Raw genomic sequence first — 19,546 nt, 5'->3', positions numbered from 1 at the left:
CCCGGATAAAAAGTGCGGAAGGTGATTTCCAGTTTGCTTGTACTGTATCACCAATGTTAATTATGCATAACTACCGCATACCTCACATAACTGTATCAAACGTTTTGAGTCAATTACAACGGGCTAACAAAGAAAATCCGGAAGAAAATATTCAGCAACCGAATTAATCCGTTTGAATGTTTTGGTAGCCTACGTAATATGCTGTCCCAGCACGAATGCTTAGCATTTTATAAAACGAATACTAAAGCAAGAAAAGAACAGAAGAGCACACGTTATAATTCCAAGACGTTATAACCAAGAAGTAGGCTACTGCGCCGCATAACATACAAGTTTGATTTGAAGTTATTATGAAAATAAATTGGTTTGCCGGTGCATATTTTTAAACATGGCGGGTAATGGCGGAAAATAAATACAACACAAATGCTACGAGTACTCGACCAATCAGAAATGTTCAGCGCTGCAAGCTCCACCCAAAAGGTTCCTGTACTTTCGGAAAGTACTACCTCCCGAGCAGGAACGTTTTGGGGGGTAAAACAAAGCCCCCAGAACTAAATTTAGACCCTAGTTCCTGCGGTGGAAACGCACTGAGTTCCTCAAAAGGTTCCTAGTTCCGGGGTATAGTTCCTGCGGTGGAAACGCGGCTTAATACTTCACAGAAACCAGTGGTGTACTGCAGCTGGTGAAAAAAAAAATCTGCTCAAACTGAAGTTGATTGACACATTTTCTATACTTTCATTATTATTATTGTTATTATTATTATTATTATTTTATTATATATATATTTACAGTTCTCTTCAGATCCAGTTGGCTTTTGTTATTTCAAGCTACTTTTTGTTAATTTAAAATGTTTGCTACTTCAGCCCTTAATACATGCCAGTGTTGCCAAAAATATCGGGACAAACTACCTCCACAGAGTGTAGCAATTGATGCCACTTTTGTTTGGTATTCAGACTGCTGAACATTGAACAAGGGTGTTTTGTTTAAAATTCTGGAATCAGGAACCATAATTTTCAACTAATTCTCACTTGCCTTACATGGCTATGAAATAGCCACCCTGGCATTCAAGATTAAATTCCAAACCTCATGCTCCATAACTCCACCTAGTGTTTTTTGACACATCAGAAAAAAAATCGGTCTCCTGCCATTTGATGTTTGGTGTGACAGACTCTGCTGATTTTTTGCAAGATGGACGGAATGCTGGGACCGAGTCAGACTTCTGACATCTTTTGGGATAACTCTGGAACATTTCAAATAAACCATTTAATTATACGTTAACCTTCATTTGAATAACCATTTAAGAGAGCAAGTCCTTGGATCCACAATCCAGATATGTTCGGGTGGAGTAGCACGGCTCATATGCTTTCACAATCTTTGCTCAACTGCAGCTGTTCTCCTCTTATTCCACCAGAGGGAAGTAATGTTAAACATTACAACCCAGACCTAAGCATTGCGCTCGACAATGGAAAAAACTCAGTTTGAGAGGTCATGGATTATATCCTTTGGAAGCGTTTGTTGAATCTACTTCATTAGTTAAAACATACAAGACAAGAAAACTGGTTAGAACAAGACAAGACAAGTGCAGCTGATGGCTAGAGAACTGAGTATGACAACCATAAAAGCTATTGTGGGGATTAAAGAAGAGGAAGAAAAAACACATCAGAGCTATTACAGAATGTATGTGTATTCCAAAGTCAATAGTATGGAATGTCCTAAAGAAGAAACTAGAGGATTTAAGAATCACTAGCTTTCAGGTCATCGCCGGAAGACATCAGAAAGTAATGACAGGATGATTATAAAAGCTGTGAAAAAAATTATCAGTTTGAGTAAATGCTAATGATCTGCATACAAAGTATCACAGGACAGGTATAGAAGATTGATAGGCAAATCACAGAAGCTACATTTCCAGATGTAATCCTCTCATCAGCACCAATAACAGGAAGGCAAGATTGGAACTTGCAATAATAATAATAATAATAATAATATAATAATAATTCAAAGATGAGCCTGGTGAGTTTTTGAAACAAGTCGTATGGACAGGAGAAACAAAGATAAACCTTTACCAGACTGTTGGAAAGGTAATATTGTGGACAAAGAGGGAGTGCTCTGGATCCTCTGTATTTTACTTAATCTGTCAAGCATGGTGGAGGCAGTGTGATGACTTGGACCTGTATGGCTGCATCTGGAACTGGTTCCATGGTCGTTACTGATGATGTGACCATGGCAGCAACAGAATGACAGCTGATGTACAGAAACATATTGTCCAGAAATATTCAGAGAAATGCCACCAGACTCACTGGATGGAAGTTTATCACGCCCAATACACACAGCAAACATAACCAAGAAGCTTATCAGGAACAAAAGGAAGAATGTTTGACATTGCCCCCCAGATTTAATCCCCACTGAACATGTTTGTGTGAGTGTGTGAATGTATGTGTTCTAGCACACAGAACCCGCATCTTCCTGGTCTCAAACTTTGAATTGTAACCACAGAGCAGGGCCCTGAAGGCTGACAGGGCCACTCCCTGTGAAATTAAAAATACAGGAGCTCACTCAGTAGCCTATGATAACTCTCAAACCCGTTACATTAAAAAAGTGTGCCAGGTGATTACTCAGTTATCACTGAACAATCATATGCAATGGCAGTTCCTAATTCAATAACACTTCATTTTGTATGACATAACGTAGCGATCATTTCGTTTGGACATGCTGTCGTTACAGAATGCCATATGCATGGATATATCAAGTCAGCCCTCTACGTATATACTTGCTAATGTTTTGCTAGGTAATTATCTCATAAAAACGTTTTCAACGTACAAAAACGCCAAGTTACTCACACATACAAGACATACACCGTCTATAACTCATTCATTCAGACTGCCAAAATCCAGGCCTGCCATTAAAAGTATTGATATCAAAATGACGCCAAGCTTCATTTACGGTACTACAAACAATATGCCTCACCGAAATTAAATAAGATGTATTCCAAAGCAATGTTACCCAATATTTCCTCAATTCTTTCAAGTCACTTGGCCTGTGTGTATAAGCATGCAGTACATGGACAGGCCAAACATATGTGTGGATGGCTTTCTCACCGTCAAGACTGATTGAATAGGCGTCTACATGTCCAATTTGTATTGGTATGTATGCATTTCGCTGCCCAGCCTTTCTGTTGCGTGAATGATTGTGTTTCTTGGTATAAACGTCTGTTCGTAAATGTGAATGTAACATGCTGCGAGGATGTTGCTGCTGGGGATAAAGAAGTATAATATGTATTTTACATGCAGTATTTATTGTACGTAGCAAATATACAATCACTTGTACATTTACTCAAATTCAGTTCAGAAGCAAGTATGAACGTATGTTTTCTGGATAAACATGCTTCCCGTAGTTACTGACCAGCAGTTTTCTACATGAATTTCAATGTGTTCCATGAGGGTATTTGACACTTTGATCTGACACAAAGTTTGCATGACATTGTAAAATGGTAAGATTACAAAACACAGGGTCAAGTGACTTGAAAGAATTGAGGAAATATTGGGTAGCATTGCTTTGGAATACATCTTATTTAATTTCGGTGAGGCAAGATAGCCTATATTGTTTGTAGTACAGTAACTTGGCGTCATTTTGATATCAATACTTTTAATGGCAGGCTTGGATTTTGGCAGTCTGAATGAATGAGTTATAGACGGTGCATGCCATATATGTGTGAGTAACTTGGCGTTTTTGTACGTTGAAAACGTGTTTTTTATGAGATATACACATACAACATAACCTCGATACAAATGCAATTCCACTTAAGTGCTGTGCCTCAGCGTTTGTTTGTACACGGACAACTTTTATGGTACTCGTTTCCGGTGTCCGCGGAACCTGTTCTCTTCTCCATTTCCTTTTAATCTGAGTCGTCCTCCGTGGTTTCCAGACCCCCTCCCACACGAGTTGCATATATTGTAGCCGGTGGCGTAGCATTTTGTGAGGGGCGAAGCTGTGCAGCCTTGTTCGGGGACACGACGGTGTCTGTCTGCATTATATTCGCTTTCCCTCGATTTGGCGTATTACAATCACACGGGGCGAACCGGTGAGTTGAGGAACCAGTGGCGAGATGGCTAATGACATATCGATAGACTGCATTACAGCGTGTTGCGCAAACTGAAGCACAATGTCCTGTTAGCTAATTTTGCTAGCCAGCTGGTTGTATGGCTCAATTAATTTAAGTTTTGTAATGCTTTTCTGTTTATTCCAGATCGTTAGACGTATTACAACGACTCTTTTCAGTCATCTCCCTCCCGAATTCGGCGTTGGTCTTTCTTTTTCCCTGGGTGTTTGTAATTCCTGGGCATCATCATGGCTATGAGACAGACTCCCCTGACTTGCTCTGGACACACCAGACCGGTGGTGGATTTGGCGTTCAGTGGAATAACACCGTTTGGATATTTCCTGATAAGCGCCTGTAAAGGTTAGTCTGGGGTTTTACTTCTACTGTAAACCTGTCATTGATTAGACACACAAATGGGGTAGGCTAAAATGGGAATTTCATGGTCTGTCAGGAATGTGACAATTGTGTCTGTGTGTATGTGTCACACAATATTGGAACACACCACAAATGGCAAATCTTGGTCTAAAAATAAATGTATCTGGGTGCTAATGCTCTAAAAGACGAAACCAAAAGGGCATTTTATGCCAATTAAATAACATTTTACGTCAATTAAAAATAATATTTTACAACTGTAAAATATCTGTAAGAATATAGTTAAAAATAATTGACAGCGTACTGCAGCTGATTGTGCTATATGGAAGTGAGTTATGGGGCCCACTTAGCCATCAAGACTACTTACATCGGACAGAATCCCAGTGGAAACCCTGTATGCCCATTCAAAAAAGAGCATTAACATTTTGGATTAATCTTAAACGAAGCAAACCAAATTCCCTCCAATATAAGGCTGTCCTATCCCGTGAGCTAAGGCCCAATAGAAGTCCTCTCAGTCAGCAGGCCCTGAAACTATCGAACCAAGCAACTAACAAAACTCACAATTACCAATTTCAGACAAACAGTGCCTCAATTTAAATCAACCAATTAATAAATCAAACCAAATATTCTTATTTGGAACATTGGGGGATAATGACAAAACTACAAAACAAACTAGATTGTTATAATATGCTAAAATAAATTAAAAATTGGTAGAATATCTATCCACTGTCAGGTATATGAACCAGAGATAGACCCTTACCAAATACAGATTGAGTGGTCACAGCCTGGCCATTGAAACAGAAGGACACAAACAAACAGGAGAGGATATGTGATCACTGTGAGACAGGAGAGACAGAAGTATACTTTTTTTCTACCCTGCAATAAATATACTGAAATTTGCAATGAGTTCTTTGAAAAAATAAAAATAATACTTTCAAATTTTGCCTCTCTTCGTGATGAACAAAAATGACCCATCCTACTGGGTGAAGGACACACAGCCCCACTAGCTGCCTTGCATGTGTTTTATGTACAGAAGTGCAATGACTGTCGATACCTGCAGTTAATTAATTATGTACTGTGTATTGTATGGTGCAAATATGGCAGTATGTTAATGTTGCTGTTTATATCATATCTGTGTTTTAACACACATTTGCCCAGTCACATTGTGTTCAATGGACAGTGCATTTTTGCGTATGTCTAGTCATTAGTAGAATTCATTTTCCTGTATTTTTTTCTTCTTGTGAGTGAAAAATCCATCTTATCTGTTTGTGATGCTTCCTGTAGATGGCAAACCCATGTTGCGCCAGGGAGACACAGGGGACTGGATTGGGACGTTCTTGGGTCACAAGGGCGCTGTCTGGGGCGCCACTTTAAATAAGGAAGCCACGAAGGCAGCAACTGCAGCTGCAGATTTCACAGCGTAAGTACTCAAACGTAAAACCGCATACACAAACGCACACACATATAGAGTACATGCCCACAATGACATTTATCTCTGCTTTATGTAATGTGTTAAATTCATTTGAATGTGCTTATAAGACCAGTTACCACTTGTGTTTACTCATTCACCTTCCGTTGTGTCACTCAGTTCAAATATTCTTTATTATGAAGACAACAGACGGCACACAATGCCACTAATTGCTGTTTTGGCAACTGTAACACTTATTATACTGTAAAAAATAGTAATTAACTGAGGACTGAAAGTATCACTTTTGGATCAGACTCTTCAAGCATCACTGTCCAGGTTTATTTTGACACGTACATGCATGCATGCATGTACATATACATGTATACATATACATGCAGAAGCCCATTTTACAGCCCTACTGATTATGTTGAAGTGAATTTCTCCAGAGAAGCCCAACCCACCCCCCAGTCATGATGTTTGCTACAGGCCTTGACCGTTACAAAAAGTCTGGTACTCATTTCCTGCTCTTGCTGCTTATGGCTTGGTGGCCGTTCCTCTGTGGCGTCATGATTATACTTTAAAAAGAGGTGTCCACAAATGGATGGGTGTCCACAGTAAGGAGAATATACAGATGTGTACATTATAAATGGGTTTTCTTTTTTATTTCCTTTTTGTACCACACAATCTTCCCGTCCTGTCTTGACTTGGGTTTTTTCGGACAGGGAAGAGCTAGGTCCCAGGAAGGACAGGGAAATTGTATAAACACTATAAACCTACTTGTGTTACACCGGGTTTCAGGCAAATAACACCTATGCCTTAACAATAACATTTCTGGATTTGTACTGTATATATTTTTTCCATTTCATTTTCTGTTCACTTTTTTAGTTCACATTCTAAAAAAATTATTTTATTAGGTCATATGCTCTTTCCATTTCTGTTTGCACCACAAGTTGGCTCTCTCTGAATGTACTTCAGTCATGGTGTAAATAATGCCAAAGAATGCTTTCTCTATCTCTTTACAGTAAGGTGTGGGATGCAGTCACAGGGGATGAGGTTCTCACACTGGCACACAAACACATTGTGAAGTCTGTCACCTTCACTCAGGTATGCCCTTATCTGTTCTGCATGCCCTCTCAAAACGTAAATCAGCGGAAGGTCCATGTGATGCAAAATAAATCACCTCCTACTTCCTCTCTCTAACCTTTAGGACAGCAATTACCTGCTGACTGGGGGAAATGATAAACTGTTGCGCATCTATGACCTCAGCAAGCCTGAAGCAGGTAGGTCTGTGTGCGTAAATGTGGACTCTTGTGTTTGGGTGACTGCCTGTGTTTACCTGTGTAGTGTATGTGTGTCTGTTTACCCGGGTACATTTACGTGTGTTTTTCCTGATCGTACAAAATATCAATATTGTGTTTTTAAACAAGACTGATAAGGTTACTCCCCCAAAATACCATTAGATGTTACTGTACTGTTTTGAAATAATGTATTTTCTGTGCATCACCCATAAATAAAATGTCAGTATTTACACTATAATATGCATTAATTCTGGAATTTTAATAATAGCATAATGAAAAATAATTGGTATCAAATTTTAGTTGGATAAGACACCCTTACGTAGGTTTGTGATTTTAGGAACAATTCATATTTACTACTGTACTGTGTGTTATGGAGGTCCTGCAGATGAGATGTTGTGAACCTTCTTGACTCATTTTCTGTTGATAAAACTAAATGCAAGTATATGAATAGGATCTTGCCTTTCAGAATTTCTAGGGGGGTATTATTGAGTGATACCCATAGGAAGTGGAGAAGGACCTTTTGTCAGTGACATTGGAGCAGGCTTGCTATGCAACAGCAACACGATCAGTTCACTGTTGTCTGAACTGACTCTCCATAATTACTAATTTATTCTGAAATAAATTAACATCGATTAAATTACCAGCTGCCCTGCTGGTACAAAATGGACATTTTGTTACATCACCCTTTTCACCATCATTTTAATTGCATCATCTTATTCAGTCTACTGCTCTGTAGATGTGTACACATAACTATCATTTAACTCGCATGTAAAGTTATAGATTACCAGAAACAAATACTACTGTGTCGTCAGTCAGTACATGACAGTTGACATCAAGCCTATAATTTGGGTTTTGTTCCACTGACTGTCCATGCTTATGTAAACAGATTTAACAGGGTAGTTGTCACCTATGATCTAACTTTGTGTACTAAAAGTAGTTGCATTACTGGTTTTAAATAATACATCATCTTCAAATATTTTATTAGTTTTCCTTTTATGGCCTGTGTATTTATCTCTGCAATTTTATTCAGATCCCCAGGAGATTACAGGCCACACCTCTGCCATTAAGAAAGCTCTGTGGTGTAACAACGACAGACAGATTCTCTCAGCTGCAGATGACAAAACTGTGCGGTGAGCGTGTTTTTGTTTGATATCCTGATGGCTGAACTAGCTGTGTGTTTTCAGCATGGAAGTGCTGATATTGCTGTGTGTCTGTATTCAGTATGGTAGTGAGATTTCTGTGTTCAGCATGCAATTTATTATATTGTTCTGTGTAAAGTGCTGATAATGCTGTGGTGTCGTGTGAGTGTTGAATTATGTGTGTTCAGTATGGAAGTGCTGATATTTTTGTGTATTTGGTATTGGAAAAGCTGATCTTGCCGTGTGTCTTCAGTGTGGAAATGCTGATGTTTCTGTATGTGTGTGTGTGTGTGTGTGTGTGTGTGTGTAGTGTGGAAGCGTGCATATTGCTGTGTGTGTTCAGTGTGGCATTGCTGATAGTGCCTTGCTGCTTGTTTCAGGCTTTGGGATAGGTCCAGTATGGAGGTGGTGAAGAGCCTCCCCTTCGATGCGTCTGTGAGTAGCATGGAGTACATACCAGATGGAGAGGTCCTGGTCATCACCTACGGGAAGACCATAGGCTTTTACAACGCACTTAGGTATGGAAAACCACTCCCTCACAGCACATGGAGTAATTGGAAACTAACTTCCCTACAAACAATGGTACACTGCCTGTTGAGTGAAAACTTACCTTTCCACAATGAACTTGCAAACTGGCCCCCAAACTGCTGAACAGGGGGACCTCTGTGAAGACCAGTAAAACCAGACATGCTTTTAGCTTCATTTTCAGCATAGTGGATATCCAGGTTGCATTTTCTCAGTCAGAAAATCTATTAATTGCTTAACGATCCAGACTGTACAATAAGATAAATGTGACCCTGATCTTCCTGGATTTTATAGCCTTGATCTGATCAAGACTGTGGATGCTCCAGCCTCCATCCACTCCGCCTCCCTCCACCCAGAGAAAGAGTTCTTTGTGGCCGGCGGAGATGATTTCAAGCTCTACAAATATGATTACAGCACAAAAGAGGAGCTGGGTAAGTGCATACTAGAACACTAGAGTTACAGGGTTGAGTGCACACTAGAGCACTAGATTAATGGGGTTGACTACACCAGAGCACCCATAGGGAGCTCGGTAAGTATACAAGCATGTGCTCTTAAAGCAACCTAACCAATTAATCAGAAATTCCCATTGTTCTTGCGCTCCACCTTGGACGGTGTATATGATTTAGGGGATTTTGTCAAAGCGTCATTGTCTACCTAGTCTAACATCCCCTCTTCCCGCAGAGTCGTACAAGGGCCACTTTGGGCCGGTCCACTGCGTGCGGTTCAGCCCAGACGGGGAGCTGTATGCCAGCGGCTCGGAGGACGGCACGCTCAGGCTATGGCAGACTGCAGTGGGGAAAACATACGGCCTGTGGAAGTGTGTCCTCCCTGGTGAGTCTGTGCGCTCAGAACACCATTTCCACTCTAGTGTCTGAACAATGGAAACCCTCTCTAGTGGGTCACTAGTGAATGCAGTCTTTTTCTCTTGAAAAGCTCAGTATAGACAAGTCCTCTATTGTCTTGGGGCTGGAAGGAAAGAAATGACCAGTGGTTGTGTTTGTTTGGGGGGAAATATCAGTCATTTTGCATTCCACCAACTGCTCCCTTCCCCGTTTGTCTACAGAGGAACTGGTGTCGGAGAACTCGGACACCCTGTACTGCACTGCTCCTGAAGTCAAGTCATGAGTCCCAGATGTGTGTGCCAAAGACGAGAAGGAGAGCGGATTGGCTAGGTTCTTTCAGACCACGCCCCCCAGCAGGGTGCAAAGCCTCTTCAATAAGGACTGAAGAGGAACTCACCTGGGAATCTAATCAGACGAACACACCCTACACATTTACACACAAAACACACACAGGCAACACAAACGCACTACAGGGACGTCCACAGGGGGGAGCAGTAGAGCGGTGGGTGTTAGGGCCACAGCTGCCTGCTCTCTTTCTGGTGAGGTCGCACTCGGTCTTCTCCCAGCGCTGGAGTGACAGGGCCAAGATTTGATTCCTTTCATCTAGAAACAGCGCAAACTGTTTTGGCTGCACTTACAGAATACCTGATTTAGTTTTATTATGGGGAAAAAAAAAAAAAAAAAGATGCTTGGGAAAAATATATACTGTAAAGAACAAAAAAAAAAGCAAGATTATTTTGGTTCTTGGCTTTGTTTTTTTTTTAGGTCTTATGTTGCAATGTTACAGTTGTATTTGGTTATGAAAATAAAGAGGTACTGTTTACATGCATTTTCTGTCACAAGGGAATTCGTGTTTTGTTATCGTATGTCCCCTACCTGTTTTAATACAGGATACACACAGTTCCTCTTATTCTATTTTGTGGCATTTGCTTTAGTAATGTTACTTGAAATAGCTATTTATTATAGGTCATAAATTTGTCATTGTCAATACCATAACATTTGGTGCAATGTTTATAATGGAAGAGACTAAATAGGAGACATCACAGCAGTCGGGAAAAAAAACTGGAGTGACCGGTATTTTGCCACTGTAAATGAATTGTTAAAGACTGCACCGAAACAAGTGGTCAAGAACACTATCATCAACCTGCCCTGTTACAAGACGGTATCTTAATTTAGAATTCTCATTAAAAAAATTAAAGCATGCTTTAAATTCCCCCCCACCCCCCCCCATGTCCAAATTACATTCACATTACTGCCTTTACATTAAATTTTGGACAATTGATAAACATCCCCAACCTATTCTCCCTAAACACCTCCCTTATTTTATGTAATATAGCATAATTGTGTTATGTCTTACATTTACAGTCAGCAAAACCTTGATTTCCTTCTGAAATACAAATAAAATGCCACTTTGCATTCTTCTTTAATGAGTATTTCCACACATTAATTAGTGAATCTACATCAGATATGTATTGCTATGATTTAATTTTAAAAATGCGTACTCAAATCCAGTACATTAGACTGAACTGACGGAGACATAGTGCTTTTGGCCAGTGCTGTAACTGGGATTTCTTCAAGAGAGAAATTCACCACGGAGGACTTGCGTGGCCCAGCGGTCCCTTGGCATAGCAGATTACTGTGCATCGACTGAACAGCCTAAACCAACGCGCATCGGTCTTTTCTCAGAGCGAGCGCCAAGGTCTTCCAACGGCGAGAGGTGGCACCGCAGCAGCACAAGACAGTTTAACAACATGGTGCTCTCTTCCAAATTCGGCACTGCCTCCTCACTCTCTGGTACTCTAGTGATGCTAATGTTAAGGCACATACAAGTCCAGCCAGAGATCCTGAGCCACTCCAAAAAATAAAAGGAAAATCAAACATCTCATATCAAAAATACAAAAAGACTATTTTCCCCCCCATCTGCTCAGCTGTGTGGGATGGCCAAGACTAAGCGCAATACCCTTGGAACCCACCTGGGCCCCCAACAGTCTACTGAAGGTTCAAAAGCCCTTCCGCAATGGGACGGGAATCTCTTTGGAAGACAGTCTGTCAAAGATGGTGGAAGGGCAGGGGGGTACAGGTTAGGGTGTGTGGTTCAAAGTGCCATCAGTAGTTGGATCGGAGTCGTCGATTTTCTTCCTTCAGCTTCTCGATCTCTTCCACTAGTGTGTCAGTCACAGAGTACTTCTCTATCAGGCCATGGATCTCATTCTGTAACAGAGCATCTCAATTAGGCCATGGACCTCATTCTGTAACAGCCTCTCAATTAGGCCATGGATCTTATTATGAAACAGAGCATCTCAATTATGCCACGGATCTCATTCTGAAACAGGGCATCAATTTGGCTATGAATCTCATTCTGCAATAGAGCATCTCAATCTTGCCATGGATCTCATTCTGAATCAGAATATCTCTACCATACAGGTGAGATGTAATTCCCCTCTATGGAAGCAGCAAGTGTGGGGTTGGCTCTGTCTTCAGCACAACGTGAATGTTTGGCAAGTGGGGAAAATGCTCACCAGCTGTATGTAGAACTGTCGGATCATTTCAACCTGTAGGTTCACTATATCCCTGTGACAGGAGTCCCTATAGAAAAGATGATGCCAAAAAAGTGAGTCTCAGAATCTGAGCAAGAGAATGGTCAGAAGGTCCTCAAAAGGTTCATTTTTCCAAAGGAACACTGATGACACCAGTCTTTGGTAATAATTGGTAAAGAAGATCTCCAAAGGACTTCAAATGTAAAAGCAATTGTATTAATTTCTAGCATCAAAAAATGCCATGGCACAATGCATTATTCCTCTAACTTTATGCAAATGCTTTCCACAGGAGCAATGAGCTGTGTACATGCATGAGATCCACAAACTCCTTCAGTGTCTACAGGATCTGCCAGCCCTTTCACAGTTGGCAGCTCAGCAAGACTCACCTGAAGTCCTCCAGTGTCTCCTGGATCATGTTGCGAATGAAATGGATCTGGAGAGACGTAAGAGGAGCCCCACCTGGCTCCCCCCCGATGGTCTCCATGATGCGCTCTGACAGACTGGAGGCCACACCCACTGCACCTGTCACATGTATAAAGACACTGTTCACACACTATATCCACACATACTGCACAGTCAGTTCGTATACATTATTACACACTACTACATGTCAGGTTCACATGCACCATAACATATATAGTGTTCACAAACTGTATCACACAGCATTCATCCACAATTATAAAATGGCTAGATAATGGCTAGTTTAGATAAATTCCCTCTTCCACTCTCATACATGCAGACGTCCTGACTCACTGGGTGCAGGGTTTGGGGTGCTTGTGGGCAGATTTCCATTGAGGGTCATAGTGTCACAGCTCAATGTGGGCTCTGCATTGCATTGGGGTGCCAGTGGAGTTGGGGTGGTCTGGGAAGAGGCAGCCGTGGTCTGCGAGTCCAACTCCAGGCTGGGGCAGCTAGTCTTATCCCCCTGACAATCGCCGCAGAGACCAGAGGATTAGAGACCAGATTAGACAGGGCCATTACTGATCGCTCAGCCTTCCTCTCCCTATGTGCACTCCAGGAAGTCATAACTCAGCCCTTACTCAACGAATTATGGATCCCTTACCCATAACAAATGCATAGAACATTTATTCAAGATGAAGACTACCTTTTAAGTGACAATAAGATATAACAGTGCCTAAAAATCTTGGAAATTCTAATAAGAGCGCCCTGGCACCCTTACTTGACCTATGTCACGACAAGGCTTTCCAACGCACACTATCTTTCACTGTCCTTCGTGCAGTACCACACGTGGCATCGCGTGACACACAATGTGCTTGGTATGTCATTCAGGTACTTTTTTCAGCATTTCTAACCTTCTCTCAAGCAGCCTAACATGTTCACATTAAGAAATGCATTTCAACAGGCCATTACACAATTACAACCAAACATTTTTAAAGAGAGGGTGAAGTTGCTTCACTAATTTTTTTCACTAACAAAATGCATCACAGAACCAGACATTAATTTCTGACTTTAAAACCTATGTCTATTCATAACCGCTGACTGTAGGTACAAGTATCTCACACTGATAGGCTTGCATACCACTCAGAATGAGTTCATAGTAATCTGTTATTTAACATCATGTACCTATGAGCAACTGACTTTCTAGATTATAGAGCTTAGCACAGACTGACCCGTGCGATGTCCTGCACTGCTGCGAAACCCAAATCTGGTTCCTCTTCTCTGATTGGTGGAGGGGTCTCAAACACCAACAGGGGGCTGTAGCACTGCCCCCCGGGAGTGCCAATGGGAGTCCTGCGGTGTGGCAGAGCACTGGAGTACTGGGACAGGAAGTCCAGCTCTGGGTACACAGAACCATGAACAAATTGATCATGCTCATTTCTGACATGCACTCAACACTGTACGCTGCTCACAGCTTTTCTGAAAGTATAACTCTAAATTATTACCAGTGAAATTCTTCAAAACAGTCTTCTGAAATGTACTCATTTCACATAGATTCACATAACACAACACAACAAAGACTTTCACACGGAGACAGACTGAACATCTTAACCTGAACACATGTATATTAAATGGGGTATGTATCACTGTTCCCAGAACACACACACTCACTGAACACACTGCACAACACATATAATACTGTGCACTCATTGCTTGCCATATTAACCAGTAAGTATTTTCCAACAATGTAATCAAAGTTACATTAAGAATACAAAAATACCATCTGCCTTCTTCCCACTTGGAGGATCTCCCATTGCTCTGTGTGCTTTGTAGTCTAAAAAAAAAGGGGGGGGGGGTGTAACAAGTTTGTTTATGAAACAGTTTCGAACTCCTGATTTCACAAAGGAAACCGTTCCTGATTGTGTGAGAAAAGGTGTCTGCATTTGTTTGGGAAACAATACAATGTTCTACCGGAAATTATTTTTTTAAGGAAACGGTGTAAGTGGAAAGTAAAGGAAACTGCTTCTGCACTAGAAGAAGTGTGCATGTGAAGTAAAGCAAGCAGAACAGTGCGCAGAAGCGGAGCCATAACTCTCTGAACACAAAGAACACAGAGAACAATTACACATCTGCATTAACTATAGACATGACTATTTGAATTCAGTTAAATTGGATTTTATGGAGTTTGAAATACATAAATAGAGTTAAGAGGAGTGAAGGTGATGGTCCAGAGATAAAAAATATCAACCTTTATCAAAGTAATAAAAAATAAAATGTATTTTATTCCATCTTTTATTTTAGTTTTAGTAAGTGTGTCATACTTTATTTTTGAACAAGCAAATTCACACTCTTAAGCGGTCCTGATAGGGGGCCTCACCTTCTCGGACGGGGGAGAAGATGTCCAGACTGTTGCGCCCAACGTTGCTGAACTTGCCCAGGCTTGGGAGGCGCTCAGCATTGCGCTGCTCCTCTGTCTGTCTGGAGAAAGCTTCGCTGCCTGCAGGCAGAACGTCGGGTGAGCCACTGACCAACTCGCACTAGTACAGGCATTTAGTGATGGAATAACACCGTATGTTAAACTGACTGTTTATCATATAAAACTGTGTTTGAGTCACACATTTGACAGGAAAATGTATATGCACCCACAATACAAATGTGTGTTTTTAGAAAGTCTTCTGTGGAGCCTGACCTGAGTTCTGGGCGTGGCAGTCCCCTCGCTCGTCCACGGACTGCTGCTCGGCGACAGGCTTGGGAAAGGGCATGGCGGTGGGAGCCGGAGGGCCCCCCTGGGGATTAGTCTGCTTCCCTGATGCCCTCTTGCTGGGAACCGTTGAATAGGTCTTGTTGGACATCCCTTTACTGGACTGCAAAATCATGCAGATGGTATGAATAACCTAATAAACTCAACCTGTCTGAGCCACAGAAACTGACAACAAGGCTAGGGGTTACTGCTTCTGTTGAGGATGAGAGTTGAGGATTACGGACGCTTGTACCTTGGAATGGTGCGTGTGGCAGTGCTGGAAGCGTAGGCAAGTGACGGAGGTCTTGTGTGCAGCTGTGGTCTTGACAGGGGCACTGAGGTTCCGCAGGTCGTACAGGTACACTTTCCCCTGGGTGGAGCCTACAGCCAGCCCCGCCCCATCAGGCGTGAAGTCAATGGCCGTCAGCGGAGACTCTACACGCATGCTGCGCAGGACACTGCAAACATACATGTAGTCACATGACTATGGACATCCAATCACAGTACTGGGCAAAATAGCAATGAACAGCACCCCCTGTTAACAATCCAGATTTTAAGCCCGGAAGAGTGCTTACTGTTCCCAGAAGGCCAAGTATTTACAAAACAAAGGGTTGTATACCGCTTCTCTTACATTTTGCTGGAGGTGTCATAGCAGATTATCTTCTTGTCCAGGCCCACGGTGACGAAGAGCAGGTCGTTGGCGGGAGAGAAGGCGAGCCCAGAACACGGGGCCTTGTGGGAGCCCTCAAACACGTGCAGCTCCTTCTGCGTGTTGGCGTCCCAGAGCACGACTGCGCCACTGTCCGAGATGCTGCCCAGCAGGGACCTCTTCACGTACGAATACCTCAGGTCATGAATGGGCTGAGAGAGGAAGCAATCCATCAATCAGCCAACCCACAAATCAATAATTCAACCACTCACATCTCTCTTATGAGCCCACAGCACACAGGGGAGCTAATCATCAGTATAAATCATATGACCGTGCGTACACATACGCACACACAAAAGCCGATAGATGAGGCACTGATTTACAGTGCAGAGAATACAAGTGCATACATTAAACATGGACCGGATATTACTTCTTGTACACTCCAGACCCCTTACCTGGTTGGAGCCAAGTCCAAATGGCTTGCTGGACAGGTTGGTGGTAATGCTATGTAGGATGATGTCACCGCTGGTGGAGCCAGAAGCAATGTAGTTGTCACTCCCGTTGAAGGACACACAGGTTACTTCCTCCTTGTGGTCCTGAGCCGGTAGAGAGGGAGAGTTAATTAGGGGATCCTTGGGGGTCTTATTTGTTAGCAGGAAAACAGGATAAATGCACATACGGGATGTGAATGAGGGAGACATTAATCACCAACAGCAAAATAAAAACAACCACAGTATGTGACAAGCTACACACAAACAATGATTTATAGAAAGTATCTGTAATATTTTTTTTCTGCAGTTCTTATTTATAAAACAGAGGACTGAAATTTAACATGCCATTTTCCCCATACAGAAGAAAACAGTATAAAGGCTTTATCAAATGAAAAGTGGCATGTCTATCTAGTATATGCAAAAATAGCAAGTAAAACACACAGCCACAGCACAATTAGCCTGGGGCACAGACACCTGGCGGAGGGGTACAGACAGGTGTGGAACCTGATGAAGGTTCATAAACACCGACTACTGCCAGAGGGATACAGACACAAACATTTTACGGAGGTGTAGGGCATGGGTAACCGAGGGAGAGTTTCAGAGACATCTGAGAAAGAAGTGCAGACACAAACAGAAAAGATGTGCATACCTGAAGGGTGCGGTGCTGCTTCTTGGTCTTCAGATCCCAGATGTGGACGGTGCTATCCAGGCCTCCACTCACTAGGAACTGGGAGGTGGAGTTGAGACTGACTCGGGTCTGTTTTTTCTGAGAGCGCAGACCAACACAAGCACAGACACAGACACAGACGAGGAATGAGCTTTAGTACACAAAGTAAAAAGGGCAGAAATTCCACAGTGGCCCTGTCCGAGATCTCACCCCTGCTGCCAGCTCCACCACTGGGACCGGTGAGGACTTCAGGCTGGAAACCACCAGCTTGTCTCCAACACTGCTGGCACTGACCAGGTACTGATCTGAGCTGTGAGTCAAGGCAACCGACTACAGGGAAATGAAGGATGAGAAGGCTTGCATGAGTGAGGGGGTGAGCCCGCTGCAGTGGAAATGAGACGAAGGATACTGTTGCTGCTCCAGCACACTCGGGCCACAGGGTGAGTGGCGCTGTGTGGGTTGAACTGCTCCAACATCGCCATGGAGGCGGAGTTCCAGATCTTCACGTCATCGCCGGACGACACCAGCCGTATGACGTCCTCCATCGCAGCTGCTGCAGAGACAGGGAGAGGCTTTTAGACCACAGAGCATAACTACACCCAAGTGAGGAGAGTACAAAGGCAGCACTGTGGCAGAAAGAGACGCCATTTCCACAGTGCATTGCTGGTGCCAAATGGCAGACAGACCCCTGAGTGTCCACACTGTGGACTCTGAATGGCTGCAAATGCAGCGCATACAAAGTCTTGAACGCTACCCGAGGTTTTCAAAAGAATAAAGCAATTGGTTTCACTGTATCATGTTCTGACCACTTGCATTGGCATTCTATCCCCGTTTACAGTTGGTCAAACCAGTTCAGACACGATTACACCTTTTTCCCCCCTGTGGGCAGCTTCAGCATTGCCCACTATATACCCTGAGGATTTGGGTTACATGAAAGGATGAGTGATGGGAGTGCGTTTCTGACAGGGGAGGGAAATGAACAGAGGCGTAAAGTGTGACCTCTCAATTCTTAGCACAATAAGCTGTTGAAGTAAGGGTTTTGATTTACGAGTTATCGAATCCAAATTTCCACTGTGGTGGAGTGAGCACAAATCCGATAGCCGTTGTCAAGAATAAATAGACAGGCCAAACAGGTTCGGACATGGCAGCTGTCAGATCAGTACAGATTATCTTCTGTACATAAGGGGGACACTGAAGTTCGTTTAAGTCATGTCAATGACATAAACATATTGTTAGCAAACTGACATGAGAAATTTCGCGCTTGAATAGTTCCAAAACATTTTTTCAAGTTTCAGTCCGAGAGTACGAGTAGACAGTAATAATTTATAAATAGTAATACTTAAGATGTATGGACAGTATTTAATTCGCCACCTCGCTTCATCATAATAATCACAAAAAGCCCCCACCAAACTAATGCTAACAATCCAACAAAAATGTTAGCTAGCGAACGTTGACTCACGAGCAAAGACATAGCCAAAACAGTTTCAAAACTAAATGACCAAATAATTGTTATGCTTCTTTCCGTCTGTCTGACTGACAATACTTATACAAACTGGATATATTTTCCTGCCTGTGTGTTATGGTAATGTTGTTGCCGTGTGAAAGCAAAATCAATAGCTAACGTTGCTGAGGAGACCATTTTAGCTAGCTAATTGGGGGACGAGCTTGCAAATTTCAAACGTTATTGCTCAGCTTTTCATGTTCAATTTAAGAAAAGTGACAATCCTTATTAAATTGTTTTTTTAACTGCAGAGTAATCTATTTATAAGCAATCAGCGCTAGGACTCTATGAAACTCAGGAAGCTGCTTTGCTCGCTAGTCAAAGTTAGTATCTTCTACGTTGAACTAACGTTAGCTAAATCGGCTAACAACAAACTAGCTCCTGTTAGCTAGCTAGCTAGTTTACGATGGCTAAATACCGGATTACACTTACCCTCTTTTCGGACGATTAACTCAAGGCTCTCAACTAAAGGCAGTACGATCTTAAATCTTCCTCTTCCAAACTAAACTGAATTTTGGTGCACTTTTCACTCCTTTGACGTCCCACGAAGTAGACTACCTTTAGATTAAGCAAAGTTTCCCTGAGCAAGAAATTCCGCGCCTGTAGCTCCAGAAGTAGAGCGATTATTTCGCTACGGCATGTCGGTAGGGCCAACATAACTACAAATAGCGAATTAACGGAGTCCATCTAAATCTGTCAATTTATCTGACTCATAGAACGTATCATAGAGTTCAGTGATCTGACTACGTGGATTCTGTCCATGTCAGAAAATAGCCTACAATTCTGCTCTAACTTTTCTGAGTTTTGTGAAACTTTTGAATATAGATTGACAGGTGTATCTGCGTCAGATACTTAGAATCAAGTGTGATTTTCATTGAGAAAAAT

The 19,546-nt window shown here is 42.2% G+C and overlaps 2 protein-coding genes across 4 annotated transcripts; one reads left to right on the top strand and one right to left on the bottom strand.

Moving 5' to 3' along the window:
• Positions 1–3,851: 3,851 nt before the first annotated feature.
• Positions 3,852–10,506, top strand: strap (serine/threonine kinase receptor associated protein). Its single transcript, XM_064343189.1, has 10 exons — positions 3,852–4,075; positions 4,241–4,453; positions 5,750–5,885; positions 6,896–6,977; positions 7,081–7,153; positions 8,202–8,301; positions 8,691–8,828; positions 9,130–9,266; positions 9,517–9,666; positions 9,899–10,506. The coding sequence occupies exons 2-10, from the start codon at positions 4,342–4,344 to the stop codon at positions 9,958–9,960; spliced, it is 990 nt and encodes a 329-aa protein (XP_064199259.1). The 5' UTR covers positions 3,852–4,075; positions 4,241–4,341; the 3' UTR covers positions 9,961–10,506.
• A 575-nt stretch (positions 10,507–11,081) lies between these two features.
• Positions 11,082–19,309, bottom strand: nedd1 (NEDD1 gamma-tubulin ring complex targeting factor). 3 transcript variants are annotated; one of them, XM_064343187.1, is made up of 15 exons: positions 19,094–19,308; positions 17,570–17,710; positions 17,371–17,465; positions 17,143–17,259; positions 16,458–16,598; positions 15,985–16,214; positions 15,607–15,811; positions 15,303–15,477; positions 14,991–15,110; positions 14,394–14,447; positions 13,846–14,012; positions 12,968–13,139; positions 12,601–12,736; positions 12,197–12,263; positions 11,082–11,888 (listed from the first exon to the last, which is right to left on the bottom strand). In XM_064343187.1, the coding sequence occupies exons 2-15, from the start codon at positions 17,703–17,705 to the stop codon at positions 11,784–11,786; spliced, it is 1,920 nt and encodes a 639-aa protein (XP_064199257.1). In that variant the 5' UTR covers positions 17,706–17,710; positions 19,094–19,308; the 3' UTR covers positions 11,082–11,783. The 3 variants fall into 3 exon arrangements, with proteins under 3 accessions (XP_064199257.1, XP_064199256.1, XP_064199258.1); XM_064343186.1 differs by having other exon boundaries at positions 17,570–17,713; positions 19,094–19,307; XM_064343188.1 differs by lacking the exon at positions 11,082–11,888 and adding an exon at positions 11,967–12,074 and having other exon boundaries at positions 17,570–17,713; positions 19,094–19,309.
• Between the last annotated feature and the right edge of the window lie 237 nt (positions 19,310–19,546).

Source organism: Anguilla rostrata, chromosome 7, assembly GCF_018555375.3.
Source record: "Anguilla rostrata isolate EN2019 chromosome 7, ASM1855537v3, whole genome shotgun sequence".
Lineage (NCBI taxonomy): Eukaryota > Metazoa > Chordata > Actinopteri > Anguilliformes > Anguillidae > Anguilla > Anguilla rostrata.
Note: the sequence above shows the minus strand (reverse complement) of the source record. Positions and strands in the feature narration are given on the sequence as shown.

Coding starts and splice junctions, on each gene's coding strand:
- strap (XM_064343189.1), top strand. CDS start 4,342: ATGGCTATGAGACAGACTCCCCTGACTTGCTCTGGACACACCAGACCG. Junction 4,454..5,749: donor CCTGATAAGCGCCTGTAAAG/GTTAGTCTGGGG, acceptor TGCTTCCTGTAG/ATGGCAAACCCATGTTGCGC. Junction 9,667..9,898: donor GTGGAAGTGTGTCCTCCCTG/GTGAGTCTGTGC, acceptor GTTTGTCTACAG/AGGAACTGGTGTCGGAGAAC.
- nedd1 (XM_064343187.1), bottom strand. CDS start 17,705: ATGGAGGACGTCATACGGCTGGTGTCGTCCGGCGATGACGTGAAGATC. Junction 15,812..15,984: donor TATGACACCTCCAGCAAAAT/GTAAGAGAAGCG, acceptor GTATGTTTGCAG/TGTCCTGCGCAGCATGCGTG. Junction 12,737..12,967: donor CACCCCAAACCCTGCACCCA/GTGAGTCAGGAC, acceptor TACATGTGACAG/GTGCAGTGGGTGTGGCCTCC.